The 18622-nt window shown below is 37.6% G+C and overlaps 1 protein-coding gene across 1 annotated transcript in view; it reads right to left on the reverse strand.

Annotated features, from left to right (window-relative positions):
* Vwde (von Willebrand factor D and EGF domains) overlaps positions 1-18622 on the reverse strand; it is a 126290-nt gene that overhangs the window by 49602 nt on the left and 58066 nt on the right. Inside the window, exons 26-29 of the mRNA XM_059256458.1 lie at positions 15899-15994; positions 15712-15807; positions 14204-14299; positions 11806-11909 (exon numbers count right to left, since the gene is read on the reverse strand). Coding sequence (XP_059112441.1) covers positions 11806-11909; positions 14204-14299; positions 15712-15807; positions 15899-15994 — 392 coding nt within the window. The remainder of the gene's footprint in view (positions 1-11805; positions 11910-14203; positions 14300-15711; positions 15808-15898; positions 15995-18622) is intronic.

Raw genomic sequence — 18622 nt, forward strand, 5'->3', positions numbered from 1 at the left:
CTCAAGACCATGTAAACCTCTAATGACTTCAGTACATCACTGCATCTTTACATGGACACAACATCCCTTACAAGCACAATGGGGATTGTGAACTGCCAAGGCAAGTGCCTACAATTATCAGGTAATCACTAGCTGTAATGGAGATGTCTAGGCTTGTAAATAATTTTCTTATTGAAAAATGTCATGTTTGCATTAAATGCTGTTATCAAAGGGGTTGCCTTGTATTTAGGATGCGTAATATGAGAACTGTGACTCTGGCACCATCTGCAGGCCAAATCTGCTCATTTCACTTCACCGCAGAAATACATAAGGTAACAATGGAGATTTAAATGGCGTGAAGAGTGGCAGACATGGCTGTCTTACACACACACACACACACACACACACACACACACACACACACACACATTGAAACAGCACCTAGTTTGCTCTTCTTTTTTATTGCTTGAAATATCTTCAGTGGATGTATAAGGAGTACTACACAGAAGGGTCTTTAGTGTGAGGCTGCCTTAAGGTGTGAGATGCTTTCCACAAAAATAACACAGCATGACACCAAAGAAAAGCTGCACAATCTGTGAAGCCATGTGCTTAAGTCTACCTCAGTCTTGCAGCAGGACCCTTCCTAATCAGGAGAAAGGCGCAGCAACTGTGGCTCAGGATGCCTTAAAAGGCCTTGGGGGCTAGAAGAATCAAACTTCAGGTGTAGTTCTTTAACACAACACTGATGCAATCATCTTTGTATCAACATGACTATACATCATAATTTTCTTTATTTTTGGTGCTGGGGATCAGAACCACAGCATCTTGAATGCTATGTATGTACACTCCCTTTGAGCCCCACCTTGATATGTAAAAACCTCTTTTGTTCTCAGTCAGTTGTTCTGGAGAGCCACTAGGCCTCAAGGCAAGGGGATGGTCATTAGCACAAGAAACAAAGCTATGCATCTCCAGCCAGCTTGTCTCCTAGGCTCAGAGAGGGAGTTCAGCAGGTCTGAGGAGCTGAACTGTTTGCCAAATGGTCTGGGAATATTTGGGCATGTAAGAATTTCATAGTAGAAGACAGCTATAAAAAATATTAAAAGCTGGATAACACCAAATATTCATAATAAATGGCTTGCCTTTTGACAGACCCTTGGCCGGTCAAAGTATAGCTTTAATACACAGCTGAACTCCTTATAACAAATTCTTGTGGCTTGCCACACCCCATAAGATTGCCAGCATCCCCAACCAGCAGGAAGTAGTATGAGAAGCTACGCCCAAATTACCAAAATATTGTTTATGAATGTTTGTTTTTATTTAAAGGAGGTTGATTATAAGTGCAATCTCTTTCTAAAGAAGAAAAGGATATATTATAGGTATGATGAAATGAAAGGGTAGATTATTAAATCTACTTTTAAAGAGCAACAACTTGTTTAAAATGTTTTACATTGCTATGGATTTTGGTATATTGATGCAAATTTGAAGTTAATTTTGTTATAATGTATTTTTTCTACTCTTGTTAAGTGCAGCTCATTTGAAATTGTAGTGTAGCCAGGCTTCGGTGGCACTTGCCTTTAATCCCAGCACTTGGGAGGCAGAGCCAGGCAGATCTCTGTGAGTTCAAGGCCAATCTGGTCTACAGAGCAAGATCCAGAACAGGCACCAAAACTACATGGAGAAACACTGTCTCAAAAAACAAACAAACAAACAAACCAAAAAAAGAAAGAAAGAAATTTTAGTGTATATGTAGTGTATAGTTGAGAAATGCAGATTAATAATTAGTCATCTATGATAATCAAACTTGTAGTTGTGTTAGTTAAGTTTTCTAAGTATATATATATAGATATATTTCAGTTAGGTAGATAAACTTCAAACACTTCAAAGACTTATAGAACATGGCATTTAAAATGTTTTAAAAACTTACACTTTCCTGGACAGTGAGACATGCCTGCTCCTGGCAGCATCTATTTACTTCAAAGAAGAAGATGGGCATTGAAGACACACCATATGGAGTTTATCTTCTTCTTAGCAAAACTGGCCATTTGGGCAAGAAACTACTCTTGCCTAGACTGCTTGACAGTATGTTATATAGACTGGACATGCAGGACCCATGGGAAAGTGACCACTAAAATTTGCCTAAACAGGACGAGATGGTCCTTTAGGTTCTTGCTTCACAAAGGAGACTACCAGACATTCTGCAGGACACAGAAGAAAGTGACTGGTGAACTTTGTCAATAGGTAAGACAATCCTTCAAATTTCCTGCTTCACTAAAATGTCTGTCAGAGACTCTAGGCCTGTAGGCTGAAGATGGATGTCCCAAAGTTGCAGAGGATTTTGAGTGACTCTCCAGGGCACCAGATATCTCTGTTATTTCTAGAACTTTGGAAGTTGTATACAATGCACTTCCTGTTTACTAAGGTAATATTATATCCTTCTGGGGTCTTTGATGGAGTTGAAGATTAGATAGTTATAATTATAGTCTTCCTTAGTTATGATAAAAGATAAATTAGATATGAAACTTTAGACTCACAAAAATAAGGTAGATGATAGAGTATTTTTTAATTTTGCTAAATACAAATAGACTAGATATCGTAACTATAATTCTTGCTTAATAACTATTTTGTTATATGTAATTTAACTACATTAAAATTAAAACCTTCTTTTTTGATTAGACAAAAAGGGGAAGTGTCTTTCTGTATGCTGTGAATATGTGTTGCTCTGATTGGTTAATAAATAAAGCTGTTTGGCCAATGGTGAGGCAGAATAAGGTTAGGCAGTACATTTCAAACTAGAGAGAGAGAGAGAGAAGAAAGGAGTGTAGGGAGATGCTGCAAGCCACCAGTAGAAGCAAGATGTGAAAGTATCAGAAAGTCACAAAGCCATGTGGCAACATATAGATTAATAGAAATGAGCAGAGTTAAGTTGGAAGAGCTAGCTAGCAAAGACCCTGAGTCATTAGGACATACAGTTTGCAAGTAATATAAGTATCTGTGTATTTACTTGGGTCTGAGCAGCTATAGTACCTGGCAGGACACAGGAAAACTTCTGACTACAGATCCATCAACTCAACACTTGTCAGCTACACAAAACAGCTCAGTACACACTCAGCTCTCTGTTTTTTCTCCCTATGTGTCAGCCCTTGTTAGCCTTTTTGTCGTCTAGTTACTATGAATTGTGGGATACTTTTTTTTGTATACTTTAAAGATGTGTCTCTGCCTAAGGCACCTTCTGATTGATTTAGGCAAGATTTCTGGGGAGAGAGAGGAACTCTGGAAGAAGAGAAGAGGAATGATGTCAGCAAGACACAGAATAAGTAGGACATACAGAATGGGAGAAGGTAGAAGCTACACAGCAGAATGTAGATTAATGGAAACAGGGTAATTTGAGTTATAAGAGCTGCTTGAGAACAAGTGTAAGCTAAAGGCCAAGCTTTCATAATTAATGATAAGTCTCTGTGTCACTACTTGGGAGCTGGCGGCCAACAAGAAAGACTAGCTACATTTGATGCCCAATATGCGGCAAATAAATTCACATAGGGCCTGAAATGGCTAAGAAAAAGGTTCCAAACATGGAGTCAGCCATGGCTTCCTGGTGACCTCAGTCTCTCAGCTAGTCCCTGTGCTTGAGATGTACAGAGGCAGGACTCCTTTAAAAGGCCCTGCTGTGCAGCCAAGCCATCCAGCAGCTGGTGTGCCACTCGGCACCAGGAACAAATGCCTGCCTAGTGCAGACCCAACTACCCAGAACTGGGAAGGTTAGGTGCTGCTGAGATGGTTAGACATGGCCTTTGCTGCTGCCTGCAGACCTGAAAGGGGTGGAGGCAGCCACAAGTGCCATGTGCTAAGCTAACCACTAGGAGGAGGGCCTAGCCGCTTAAGGTTTGTCTCACACCTTAAGAAGACTGCAGACATGAATAAAGTCAAGTCCAGAAAACTTCCAAATAGGTACAATATGTTTGAAAACGTATCCATGTGCTAAAGAATGAAAAGGAAATGGGTATAAACAGTCATAAAAAGATAGCTTAAAATAATAATGTCTTTAAAGAAAGAATAAAATGGTATAAACAAAAAACCATATAAGGATGGAAAATACACAGGATATCTGAATCCTTGATGGTGCTTAACTTTAAATTTTTTAGATGCTAATAAAAACATGACAGCTGATGACAGACATTGGATTGTAGAAAACAACTACTAAATTAAACCAGCCTATATATTTTAAGGGTCTCTTAACTTTAGAGTGGAAATCAGAAAATGTATTATGTTGGGGATGAAATTATGCCTTTATTTACCCAGGTGAAAAAAAAAAAAAGCTATGTATTCCTTCAGAATTAATAAAGACCATATTTGATCAGGGGAGACCTCCTGAAAATCTTGGCTATAGTCCTAAAGAAAAAAAAAATAAAACAAGAAAAACTACAAGACAGGTGACATATAAGCTGATCCCTCAACATGGAAACAGCTCTGAGGCTGGATGAGACATGATAAATCTTGTTGGCTACATTGTCCTTATTACTTATTATTAAATGCCATCCTTTCATATGGCATGTCTAAAAATTTATATTACAGTTTGGTTATGCAATCCAAATTAACTTATAAAGTTATAGATGTCTTTTACCTGCTCTAACACAGAGCAAAAAATCATCTTTAACTGACTTCTGCATGCCACAAATTCCGTACTTGTGTTAATACACATATGTATGTTACCTTTAAAAATTTGTGTGCTTTCAGAAAAAATAAGAACCAGATACAAATGAAGTAGCCCATGTGATCCAGTTTCTCAGAATGTCTCTGTAAGTTTCCTCAAAAATCTACATCCAGAACAACTTCAAAACTGGTAGCTAAGATGGTCCAGCCTCTTAGACTACTCCAGTTGGTATCTCAGATAAACCCTGCATTTTCCCATCACACCAAGACTGGAAAACAACTAGCCCTCCCAAGACTTGATCATTATTCCAATTTTCTCAGGGTCCCCCAAAGATGCCATCATCCCCAGACAACAGGAAGCAGTCTAGAGAACAGGACACCAACATTCCCAAGAGGTGGGGTTGGTGTTTTTGGTCATTTGGGGGATTATTGATGGTTGTCATAGTTTAGGGGGGGTTAGTTGCAAGTTGTTATTGGTCACGGTCAGGGAGGAAACTAAGCATAGGAGATGAGATTCAAGGATACCTTTCTAAAAAAACAAAAAAAGGGGTGGGGGATATAGGAATGATAGATACTGCTGCCATGAGGACCAGGCTTCAGTAGCTCAGGGATTGAGGGGGAAACCATAGAGTCAGTGAACTCATCACTCAACTTGACTTTTCTATCTAAGAGTACAATTTCATTCTCTGGGGCCAGATATGTGGGCTAAACTTAACTTTATGGGGTTGGAGAAAAGGGGAAAATACACACACACACACACACACACACACACACACACACAGATACACACACATCTTTAGGGTATCTCCATCATCTTCTCTCTCTGTTCTTTATTTCTTTTCTTACCTCTATCCAGATCTATCCCTTCTGTCTCTCTTGATGTCTTCCTTCCAATTTTATTTTTTTTCTTATAGTTTATATAACCCAGCAAAATCTCTCAATTAGTATAAAAATTACAATGTGGTTACATTTTATTTTTAATTGAATTACTACAAAGAATACAAGTAAAAAACATGTTTTACATTCCCCTTACATGATTAAACACCTACGTATTATAGATGAAAACCAAATTATCCCAAGAAGCCACATACATTCATACCCAAGCAACTTGTTATAGATTAACAGAGTGTAAGCAAGCAAGATACTTTTCTTAACCAGTTCTTTTTCTGGTAGGCTGCAATTTGTGGTTACAAATAAATTACCAATCATTTTATTACTTATCTCAAAAGATAATCATATAAGAAATCTTGAAAGAATCATAAATCTAACCTTTTATATATGAAAAAGAATCAGTCATCTCTACTTTAAAATCCTCAAGGTTCACACCCATTCATCTACATATTTTTATATAAGGAAGCTAAGGGCAAAAATGGGTACAAGGAATTAATCATCACCTTTGGTCACCAACCCATCCTAGCAAGAAAGGCACATCAGCCAGCAGTAGCCAGGCTACCATTGTTTCTGCTCCCTGACATCTATGAGTCCCTCGCTCAGCTATTAAAAGTATGTCTTTAAATTGTTTTCCAGGATTTTTTTTTACCTCAAATCCATTAACAAAAACATCTTATTCTAACCTTAAGTTATTTTTTAAAGCTTTGTTTTGTCTATGATACACATTGAAACATGTAAGCACATCTCTCAACATTAAGATTAAAGTAACTTGAGCTCGCTTAGCTTCTGGGACACAATTGTTTTTCTTAATCATTAACCAAAGTCACAGTCTATATGGCTCCTCAGGAGAAACTAGATGTGGGACATTTCCCTGTTTTAATTTTTTATTCTCTGCAACCCCTGTTTTACCAGGGGTGGGGGAAACACTATATCTTACTTTTACCTATATTAGTTTTCCCACTAAGCTAACCTCTATCATAATCCCTTACTATATTTATTAAAGGTCCTCAATCATCAGAATCCTATTTAAACTAACACTATTATTATACAAAAACATTGGTACAGTTAAACAGTACAGCTTAGAAAGAAATCATCTTGGTAATAATCCATACGCAAAAATGTCCAGTAAAATGGGATGTTTCCATGAGATTATCACACTACATTAAAATCAGTAGGACTGTCCCCATGCCCATTCACACCTTGTCAGATACCAGAGAAAAATGGCAGTGGCAAACATTTAAAGGCACAGCAGTAGCAAGACACATTCTTGGGCCAAAGCCCTCGGGGCCTTGCCTATCCAAGATTCAACCATCAGAGCTTTGCTTCCTGGTGGGCAGACCTCTCAAATTTAATTGCCACATGCTGTTCTTCCTACATGGCCACTGGCAGATAGAATAAAAGACTAGATTATTGAATCTACTTTTAAATTAAAAAGCAACTATCAATCTCAAATAGTTTATATTGGTTTGAATTTTTGTATATTGACACAAATTTAATGTTATTTTTGTTATACTGTATATATGTTTCTGCTCTTGTTTAAGATATTGTACCTATGCAGCTCGTTTAAAATGTAATGTATAGTTCTAGTCTTTAAAAGCTATTATTACAAATTTTTTAGGATAATTGAGAAATTCAGGTTAGTAGTTAGTCATCTATAACAACCAAATTTGTGGCCATGTTAGGTATGTTTTCAAGGTCAAGCAGATATATTTTAGATAGATAGATGGTCTTCAAACACTTCAGAGACCTACAGAATATGACATTTAAGATGTTTTAATAACATAAGGCTTTTCATGACAGTGAGACATGCCTGCTCCTGGCAGCATCAATTTATTTAAAAAAAAAGCTCATGGACATTGAAGACCTCCATATGGAGTTTGCTTTCATTGTGGCAAAGTTAGCTACTAGCCAAGAAACTGCCATTGCCTCTACTGCTGGCATTAAGCTGTCCAAATTGGACAAGCAGGACACAGAATAAGGCAACTGCTGAACTTTGCCAAGTCAAGGTAAGACAGTCCTTAAAAATTTGCTGCTTCACCAAAAAGTCTGTCAGATACTTTAGGCCTGTAGCCAAAGAGGGATGCTTTAATGTTTCAGAGGAACCTTGGGTGACTGTCCAGGAAGCCAACTGTTTCTGTTATTTCTATAGTTTTGGAAGTTGCTTGCTCTGTATTTCTTGTTTATTCAGGTAATATTATATTCTTCTCAGGTCTCTGATGGGATTGAAGAACAGATATAGTTTTACAGTTTTCCTTGTTATCAAATTCAAAAAATAAATTTACATAAGAGATGTAAAGTTTATAAGGTTGAGAAATATAAAAGCTTAAGTTGTTTATCAAAGAAAATGTTTTAAGGTCTAAAATGATAATTTTAGGTTGGTAATAAGTTATGATAGAACGTGGTTTGTTTAGGTATAAAACTTTGGACTCATCAATATAAGATAATTTATAGAGAAATTTCTCGAAATTTGCCAAATACAAATGGACTGAACAATGTGAATGTAATTCTTACTTGATAATTGTTCTTATTGAATATAGTTTTATTGTGTTAAAGTTAAACCCTTTCCCCTTTATTTAGACAAAAGGGGGGAACATTATGGAAGAATCTTTTCTGTATACTTTAAAAATTTGTCTCTGCCTAAGGCACCTTCTGATTTGTTTAGGCAGGATTTCCAAGGAGAAAGAGGAACTCTGAGAAGAAGAGAAGAGCACATATGCCAGCAAGACACAGAATAAGTAGGACATACAGAATGGGAGAGAGATAAAAGTCACATGGCAGGATGTGGATTAACAGAAACAGGGTAATTTAAGTTATAAGAGCTAGTTTGGAACAAGCCTAAGCCTAAGGCCAAGGTTTCATAATTAATGATGAGTCTCTGTGTCATTATTTGGGAGCTGGAGTCTGAAAAGAAAGACTAGCCACAAAGAATTGTTTGTTTGAGTTGACTTAAAGTTTATGCTCACTGGCTTTACTTGTGTAACTCAAACATTGCTGACTTGGTTCTTTTAAAGAGCAAATATTTAAACTTGGCAACAAATTATATCTACTAAATGTAGTAATCATTGAAAAATATAAAACCAAATATTGACATCCACTGATGCCCCAGCATATTTAACTGATGCATTTTAGCAGTAATATTAGTAATAACAAGACTAAGATGCATTTGCTGGGCTTTGTCTTTCCTTTTTAGTGCTGACGTTTGAACCCAGATTTCCATGCATGATAGGCCAGTGTCCTCCACTGAGCCATACTCTACCACTTTCTTCAGTTGCTGCATGTTAGTCACTGTAAAATTGACATTAACCACATTTTAACTGTAAAATTACCCAGCAGCCCTGGAAATAAGTATGATCACCATTATGTTATAAATGAATAGATTCAAGAGTACAAGACACTTATGTTTTCTATATAAGTCCACATGCTTGGGATGAAGTAGAGCCAGGATTTGGAGCTGAATTGCAACCATGGTCTGCCTGTCACAGGCTTCTGCTGGGTGTGTCCTCTCATGACTTTCCTGTCTTAGTCCTTTACCAGCACTGTGATCTTAGTAATGCCTTTCCAGGTATGAAAAGGTATTCTGCATCTACCCCCACTTACACTTTCCAACTCCCAACATTCTTCCCAACAACACCCCCCACCCTGCCCCCACCACCAATTTTCCATCTTTTTGTTTTGATAGCCTAGTCTACTTAGCGCTCCTCATGTGTGCTTGGGTCTGGAATGATCCACTGGAGCATGAGAAGTCTAGCAGTGGTCAAACCCTTGGAAAGAAATTATTCCCTAGCAACTATCTACTGCCAATAGCTAATCTGGGGTGGGGCCTGGAACCTATCTGGGCCATGCATGCTGGAATTTTGGCTAACTTGATCTTCTGTGGCTTGTGTGCAGTGACTGCAGTTTCTCTGAGTTCACGATTGTGATATCGTTGTCTTGTCCAGAAGACAGTATTTCACATCTCTTCTCCCATCCTATAGCTTCTGTGTGTTTTCTACCACCTCCTTCTTGGTGTTCTATGATCCAAGCTACTATTAAGCTACCGTTTTCTTCCACTGGTATCTGTACCTAGGTGCTGGGATAGCTGAAAGCCTCGTGGCAGCGATGTAATACATGCTTCAGAATAACCCACTGTGTCTGAGAATTGGTGCTAGAGTTTGAGGATGATCAAGAACCACGTCAGCAGCAGCAAGTCTTCTGGAAAGCACCGGGTTGGTGCTTTATGCTGGAATCTTCAGTATCAACCTCTCAGACCTTCAGCAGCTGCTTTTCCAACCTCTAGTTCTCCATCTTCATGTGCAGTTCTTATAAAAGCCTTGACAGTCTCCAATTCTGCATTAAACACTGTGTATCTGGGAGACATCAAGTGTCATGTCATTCTGACTGGCCTCTTATAAAGACATAGTCACAGCTGGAACGGAGAAAAACACAAATTTGCAAATATGGTGTCGTATCAGAAACATCAACTTAATGTGTAAATATCACACCACACTTCAAAGCCAAATTCAAAATACTGAAAGTACTTATTTTGTTTTCCTCTAATACTGACAACTTAGATCAATCCATATTTTATTAGGTTTTCAGTTTTTATAATATTTTAAAGCAATGTTTAAATAAACTTCAAAAATTATCTTCAACTTTTTCTAAGTCAAGTTTCATATCTAATGGTAGAGGCCTTGTAAACAGAACATGTTTCTCAATGATGTTTCATCTATAGTAGAAAGAGAAAGTCAAGTTCCGGTATGACCTTTAATAGCTATTTATTTTCTCTTCCTCTGACATGACACACAAAGCCCTTTCAGTTCTGTTAGCTGCAACGCTCAGCACTGTTTTCATAAAATAGATCTAAACAAGAGCAGGTGTGAAGGCAAACTGACTTATGTATAATGTGACCCATTCTAAAAAAGTATCCCATTAAAATACTCAGTATCCAATAAAACTGCCTTTTATATAATTTGGGAAGGGCTACATATTTAGAGTATTTTATACATTTCTCTCCAGTATTTTACACATTCCTCATTCCACATCCTTTTCTTTCTCCTCCACTCTCCTCTCCTCTATTCAGTGGAACACACAATAGCCGACTTATATAGGGCTTGTTCATATCTAACCAGTTCAACATGGAACAGCTTTGCTTTCTGAATTTCACACCATGGCTCTATTTTGTTCGTGCTATTTTCAAGGCAGGACCATATCCCGGTGCTGGAAGAAAAACGTACAGAAACTGACTTTTCACCCAACACAGACTGATCCAGTTTCAAGCTTCAAGAAGAATTTCTTATCATTTTCAGCATTATAATATTTCAGTATATTTTGATCTTTCTGCCCTCTGGGCTGTTTTATTTTATTTTGACATAGTCTCGCAGGTCACTGCACAGCTAAAGATGAAGTCAAGCTTCTGATCCTCCCATCCTTGCATCTGAAGGGCTTGCCCCTCTGACCTTTTGAAGGACTAAGTAGCATATGATGGCTTTTATATTAAAACTCATAGAGAAAGACATCTTTGAGGAGACTGCCAGATAGATGTGCACATGTATGCATACCTGTGTGTCACCACTACACACGTTCAATATGTATAGAAATCAGAACCAAACAACATCTTGATAGTCTAGAATTTGAGTAGTAACTGAGCAGGTATAGCGCAAATTTTTAGAGAGAAGCTTTGGAATAAATGTGTTACTATAGCTGCCTTACAGGTCAGTGTGAGGCCCTGTCTCATACAGCAAGGAACCCTGTTCATGCCTTGGTTCTTCAGTTTCTGAAATACAAATTTCAGTGATTCTAGAATGCCTAATTCTAGTGATCGGCACATTTCTTATCTTAGAAATGGATTTTAGTAGACAACAAAAAAGAGAAAGAATTTTTTTCAGGGAAAATTAGGAGAACAGACTTGATTTTTGGTACATGGCCATTAGAAATGTATGGGGCTGGACTTAAATGAGTATGGTAGTGACTTCCTAATTTAAAGTTGTGGGTATGTTGAGAGAGGTGAGGCTGGCTTTTCGATGCATTTGACCAGAGCATAAACTAGTTGTGTCCTATGTCCTACTATGGAGTAGCTACCCGCTGGGGTCTTGGAACCCTGCATCCCACTATACAGTGGGACCTAAACGTTGCACTGCATTAGATGCACATAAGATATTTGTGTGAGTGTAAAATGACATTAGCTTTGGCTTTGGAGGCAAATATTGAATCCATATATGCTCTGCTTTGGAAATAAATACTAACAGTAGTCAGTTACCAAGTAGAAGACACACAGAGAAGCCTCTATCTATTATTTGTACTATCAGGTACCTGGATCTTTCTTTCACATTTGATTCCAGAGTATCCAGTGCGGCAAGAACATACACCAGGAAATGCACATCTTCCTCCATGAAGACACTTCTGGGTACAAATGGCTGCAATATGCAAATGCTGTTTTTATTCACTGTGTCTTGGAATAAAATACCGCAATACACAGTAGTCCACTGGCCTGAAGCTATTTTGTGATTGGAACCTTTACTGTAATTCCCAAAGCCATTACTTCATATGATACATACATGAACTGAAACACCACACAGAGATATGTACAATTTCTGTGCCGCTTAAAAATAAATAAAATAAATTATAATTGACCATAGGAAAGAAGTGCATGGGAAACAAATGTGTAACTTAAATTTTCTGGTAGGTGCATTAGAGTAGAAAAGAAACAGATAATGAAAAAGAATCTGTTGGTGACCCGACTATGGGCAGATCTAATTAATCTATGTGCTCTCTTACTTTAGAACCTACACCCCCAACTCAAGGTACTTTATTAAACTAAAATTGTATTAGTTATGTTTTAAGGTATTTGAAATACATATTTTTAAAGGATTCCAAAGAGACCATTGGTACTGGCATGTTTATGAAGCAATTTATATCCTACTTTGGACAGTATCTCGTTGGAAGCTCCCTGACTTCTTCCCTCCCTTTCTGTTGTTCTGTAGACAGGCTCTTGCTATGAGCCCTCACTAGCTTATACTCCTAATGTAGTTTGAACTGGCTCAAGCTCATCGCTGTCCTCCCAGGCCAGCCTTTCAAGTGGTTGGATTACAGGGGTGCACCACCATGCCCAGCCCATTCAGTAGTTTCTTAAACATATTTTCATTATCCATACCAGAAAGAGTTTCATTAAAATCTCTCTCAACTCTAAAATAACTCTAAAAATATCTATATTTATCTCAGTATCTATTTGTGCATCATCATCTATAAAATGCTTATAATAAAATAATCAATTGTAAGTAGGTAAAATGGCCACCATAAGGGGAAAGGTCATTGCATTAAACATAAATACCATGCAGTGGCATTAAAAAAATTAATGTAATACTTAAAATGATGTTTTAGGACAGGTAATACATTTTTAAGTAATATTGAGTAAAAATAAACATACCATAAAATTTTATATATGTAGTTATTTTTTATGAGAGTCACACTGTTGTAGTATGTAATTTTGAAAGTTCATATAATTCAAGAATTGACAAGCTGTTTTCATCAGGGTTGCTGTATGTGGTTGGGTGGGAATATAATACTCAAAGGTTCTACACTAAGAATTTCTATAATCTAAGTATCATAAAATTGAATGGGCATTATCAGCATTTTCTAGAAGATAGCAATAGCATTTATGTTCAGTTAGCATTGTCAATACGTTAGATAGTTTCTGGACAATTGGAAAGAAAGCATTTTGAGGAAGAGTGTTTGTTTTTTTGAGTTACATAAAGGTCCTGCAATGTGCAGAAACCATATTCCCATTTTCAGACTGTGCTTAGAGACTCTTAGTCTATAACTATGGGAGAAGATTCCAAATTCATGGAGGATCATGAGGAACAGAGGAGACAAAAGAAGGCAATAGAAGGGAATATGATCAGAAGACATTATACACATGTGTGAAACTCTCAAAATGAAACCCATTATTTGTGTGATTAATATGCTATTTTAAAACTTTAAAAGGAAATAAGGGAAATAAACCACAAATGAATTTCTCACTTATTTCAAATGGGTATAACATTGGCTAGCATTTACTTTTACTTCTAAATTTTTAATTATATTCATTTTTATTTTGTGTGTGTGACAGCCTTAAATGTCAGTCTGACATGACCCAGGACCATCTGGGAAGGAAGTCCGAATCAAGTTTTGCTTAGATCAGGTTGTCCTATGGACATTTCTATGGGAGATTATCTTGATTAGGACTTAACTGATGTGTGAACACCCAGCCTGACAGAAAGTGGATGGCACTATTCCCAGGTTTAGGGGCCTAGACTGTTGACAAGTGAAGAAAGCTACCTAAGCATTGGAGTATTGATTTCTCTCTTCACTGTGGATGTGATGTGAGCTTTAAGCTCCTGCCACCGTGACCACCAGATAACAATGAAATGTGACTTGTAATTGTAAGCTAACATAAAGATTTCTTCCTTAAGTTGCTTTTTGTCAGAGTGACACAATGAAATTAGGGTAGTATATTGGCACATATGTGGAAATCAGAAAACAACTTCTGGTGTTCTGTTATTTTCAGACTGGGTGAGAATTACCTCTACCCACTGAGCCATCTCGTGGGCCCATCTTTTTTGTTTCAAAGGGATCAGAAATCTAAAATTTTATTTTGTTTTCTCCATGAGCTACAGATTAATTATTCCCATAGGTTCATACTCAGGCCATCACGTAGAAAAAGGTTCCTTACGTTTCTCACACTGTACCCCTTCCCAGGCAGAAGGGCAATGACACATGCTGGGAGCTATGCATTCACCACCGTTTTTACATTTCTGAAGGCAGATTGCTGCAAATACAAAGGTAAACAAATTAAAAACTTAAACTGCTAGTCTAATTTTAACATAAACTACAAAAAGTAATTTTAAGAAAGAGAAAAATTTGTAAGCCAGGAATTAAAAGATCTTTGCCTAGCTGGGAATGATGGAGCACACCTATAATCTCACCATTTTGGAGTCTAAGGCAGTGAGATCAGGAGTTCAAGTACATCCTCAGTTACATAGCAAGTTCAAGGACAGCTTGGATGATATAAGACCCTGCCTTAAATAAAACAAAAAAAAATCAATACCATTTTATCAGTTAATCACATTCTTGAAAAAAGTCTCACCAACATGTCTTGCTAAACAAAAGCTGACCAAGGAAACAATAGACATACCAAGATGGATGGGGGAAAGACCAGAGAGAGGCCTTAACTCTACATAAAGAACTGTAGTCAACTAAGGCATGCTGAGAGTCAGAGAAATAGTTTTCCCCAGAGAAGAGCACCCTGATTCGTTATCAATACCAATTGGTCATTCCTGAAAACATACGTACAAGAAATACTATGCAGACTGAACAGGTTGTATTTAGAAATCTGTCTGTCTATCTATCATCTATTATCTATCTACACACACACACACACACACACACACGGCATCAATGAAAGAGGCCATGAGTTTGAAAGAAAGCAAGGAGCACACATACGGGAGGGTTTGGAGGGAGAAAAGGGAAGGGAGAGATGATGCAATTCTATTATAATCTCAAAAACAGGGGAAAAAAGAAAGAAAAGAAATATGTGATTTTAATGATCTCCAGAGCACCATGGTTCATCCTAACTTCTCCCCCAATTGTTGGAGTTTTACAATAATTTACATGTTGAGCAATATACTATAATAACTGTTAATTCAAAAAAAATTTTTAGTTTATTTGGAGTCTCATTATGTAGTCCTGCCTGATCTGAAACTCACTGTGTAGACCACCTTGAATTCACAGTAATTTGTTTGCTTTTGCTCCTGTGTTGGGATTAAAGGCACGCACCACCATACTCAGATCAAATAACAATTTTATACAAAGAATAAAGAAGACACTGAGTGAAGGTTGTCACTGCCATCTCTGCAGCTGATCTGCTGGAATGGGTAGAATCCCACCCTGGAAAGGCCTAAACTGCTGAACCCAAGTGGAGCTAAGAAATCAGTGCTTTTTTTCAATCCTTCCTCTCAACCTAACTTCAGATTATGAGTCAAGACCTGTAGCTTATGCTAGCATATGTAGTTATAAAACTGTCTTCCTGTGACACCATCTTTCACTATTTCAAATGGGAATGAATGAGCAGAAATAAAAGTGAACAAATGAAAACAAAAAGACTCTGTCTCAAATTCTGCTGTACACTTTTGTGGAAGTAGGCCTTCCCACTCTGAGAGTTATAGTCTTTGTTTTACTTACGTGTGTTACACCGTTTCCCACTCCAACCAGAAGCACAGGAGCAAATATTTGGTCCCACACATTTTCCTCCATTCATGCACATAGGCTCACAGATGCCTTAGGGTTAAAAAAAGAAAAAAAGGGGACTTGTGAAACAGGAAAGACTCAGTTTTACCTGTAGTGTGCAAATATTTTAGTGGTGTCTTACTTTTTTGGCATCTCTTCCCGGTGTACCCACCACGACAGGTGCACACATTATTTCTCATACAGTGGCCACCATTCTTACAGGGAGGGTGACAGACAGCTAAAAGAACACATGACAGTAATGTGTGAACAGTACGTATTCAATTATTATATACTGCACATTGCCTCATGGGCTTCTTATCTATGAGGCCATAAGATAGAGCAATGTGCTATAAAAATAAAAGATCACAAGTGCAAGCCATTGCAGCTGTCCTTTCTAAATAATAAAATGCAGAACTCAGAACCATCAGCCTCTAGCAAGTTAACACCATTAAAATGCCTTAGCATTGGAGTCTTCACTATAATCCTGCATGCATTATGAACCTTAAATTACATTTCACCAGCGTGAAAGGAAATCATGAAATGATCTGTACAGAACCAAGAAAGTGAATCAATGCTTAGCTCAATGTTAGAATATATTTCCTCCTATGCAAATTAGAATGACACACACCATTTGCTACATTAATTTATAAAATCATTAGGATATACTTTAAAATGGCTTCAATATGATCAAGCCATAAGGTAGCTTTATATGACTAGTTCCTGTGAATGTTGGGTAAAATCTTTTAAATGATAAGTCTTTTGCTTTGTTGGAAATATGTGTTAGCTGTTTGTGTACACTTTCCTGGTATTGCCCACAGGGGTGTCTATGCTAAGAAACAAATATGAATTTTGTCATTTTAATGAGATGATGGCTATTATTTTGTGTTTTTTCCATATATTAAAATTAAATGGTATTTTATTTCTTATCCAGTGCTGAGGGTTGAGCCAGGGTCCTATAAATGCTAAGCAAGTGCTCTACCATCCAGCTACTCTATAGACCTTAAATATTGTGTTTTCTTTTCTTGTTTATTTGTTTTGTTTAATTGCATCCAAGATAACTTTCATGGACAAATTTTAATTTAATTCCTCACTGGACACACTTCCTCCAACAAGCCCACAACTACTACAACAAAGCCATACCTCCTAATAGTACCACTCCTATTGGGGGCCATTTTCTTTCAAACTACTACATTCTACTCCCTGATCCTCAAAGGCTTGTAGCCATATCATAGTGCAAAAATATATTCTGTCCAACTTTAAAAGTCCCCATAGTACATAACAATCTCAACTTATTGTAAATTCTAAAGCTCAAAGTCCTCTGTAAAATCAAAAGCAAAAAGCAGGTCACATACTTCTAACATATAGTGGCACAGCATATACATTACCTTTACAAAAGGGAGGAAAGAGAGGATAGTAAGGAAATACTGGACCAAAGCAAAATTGAAAACCAGCTGGGCAAATTACAAATTCTGTATCTCCATGTCTGATATCAAAACGCTCTTCAGATTTCCAATTTATTTCATCTTTTTTTTTCCTGCAACACACTTCTCTCTCTTCTGCTGGTCCCACTCCTTGTTAGCAGGTTTCCCACCATTCTGGCATCTCCAACATCTTGGGGTTTTCAAGGCAATCCAGGCTTCAACTTCACAGCTTCATGCAATGGCCTCTCTAGGCCTCCATTCAGGAATACCCCTGACACATGCCTGGCCTCAGCAGCTTACCTTAGTCATGAAGGAAGATTCCTTAACACCTTTCTTCTTTCCTTGATTCTAAAGCCAGAAGCTGCCAAGTTCTGCTGCTTCTTGGGGCTAGAACATGGCCCCCTCATTCAACTAAATCTTCACCCCTTTCTATTTTCAATAGTTTCCTTCACTGCCTAAGTTTGTATGTCCTGAAACTTGATCTATAGACCAGGCTGGCCTCAAACTCAGAGATCTGCTTGCCTCTGTCTCTAGAGTGCTGGAATTAAATGTGCGCACCACCACATCTGGTTCTAAACTTTTCTTTAATTCCTTTTCTAAAGTTGGAAACATGACTGTGTGGGATCTAGCCCTGAGGTCACAACTCCCTTTATTCCAATTCTTAATCTGTTTATCTCTTTGAACACAGGACTTATCTCCATTCCACCTCCTGGTGCTCCTTTTCTCCTCAAATTGTACATTTTGTATTTTTTCTTATTTAGCATGCTCTTTTCCATTATAAATTAGAGTTACCACTAATAACCACATGACAGAGACTATACTAGGCTGTTTTGAGATTTCCTCTGCCAAAAGAATTATTCCAAATCTCTCCACATTAGCCTCAGGTAGACTATTTAACAAGGGTAAAAGGCAACCACATTCTTTACCAAAATATCATTTTGGCAACATATTAAAATTCTTCTCCTTTGAAACCTCTTGATCCAGGCCCCCACAGTTCATCAAATCACACTCAGAAACATTTTATTCCTGTTCCTACTAGTATGACCTGTTAAACAGTGCTTGAAGCATTCCACTGCTTTTCTATCCCAAACTCCTAAATTCCTCCAAACAAAAGTATGGTCAGGCCTATCACAGCAATATCTGAGTTCCTGGTACTACTTCTAGAAGTCTTAATTAGGGTTTCTGTTGCTGTGAAGAGACACCATGACCACAGTAATTCTTTTAAAGGAGAATATTTAATTAGGGGTAGCTTATAGTTCAGAGGTTTGGTCCATTATCATCAGGGTTTGTGGCATGCAGGCAGACATGGTGTTAGAGAAGGAGCTGAGAGTTCTATATCCTGATCCCCAGACAAGAGGAAGTGAATTGTGACACTGGACATTACTTGAGTATGAGACCTTAAAGCCTGTCTCTACAGTGGTACACTTCCTCCAACAAGGGCACAC

The sequence above is a fragment of the Peromyscus eremicus genome, chromosome 3 (assembly GCF_949786415.1).
Source record: "Peromyscus eremicus chromosome 3, PerEre_H2_v1, whole genome shotgun sequence".
NCBI classification, from domain to species: domain Eukaryota; kingdom Metazoa; phylum Chordata; class Mammalia; order Rodentia; family Cricetidae; genus Peromyscus; species Peromyscus eremicus.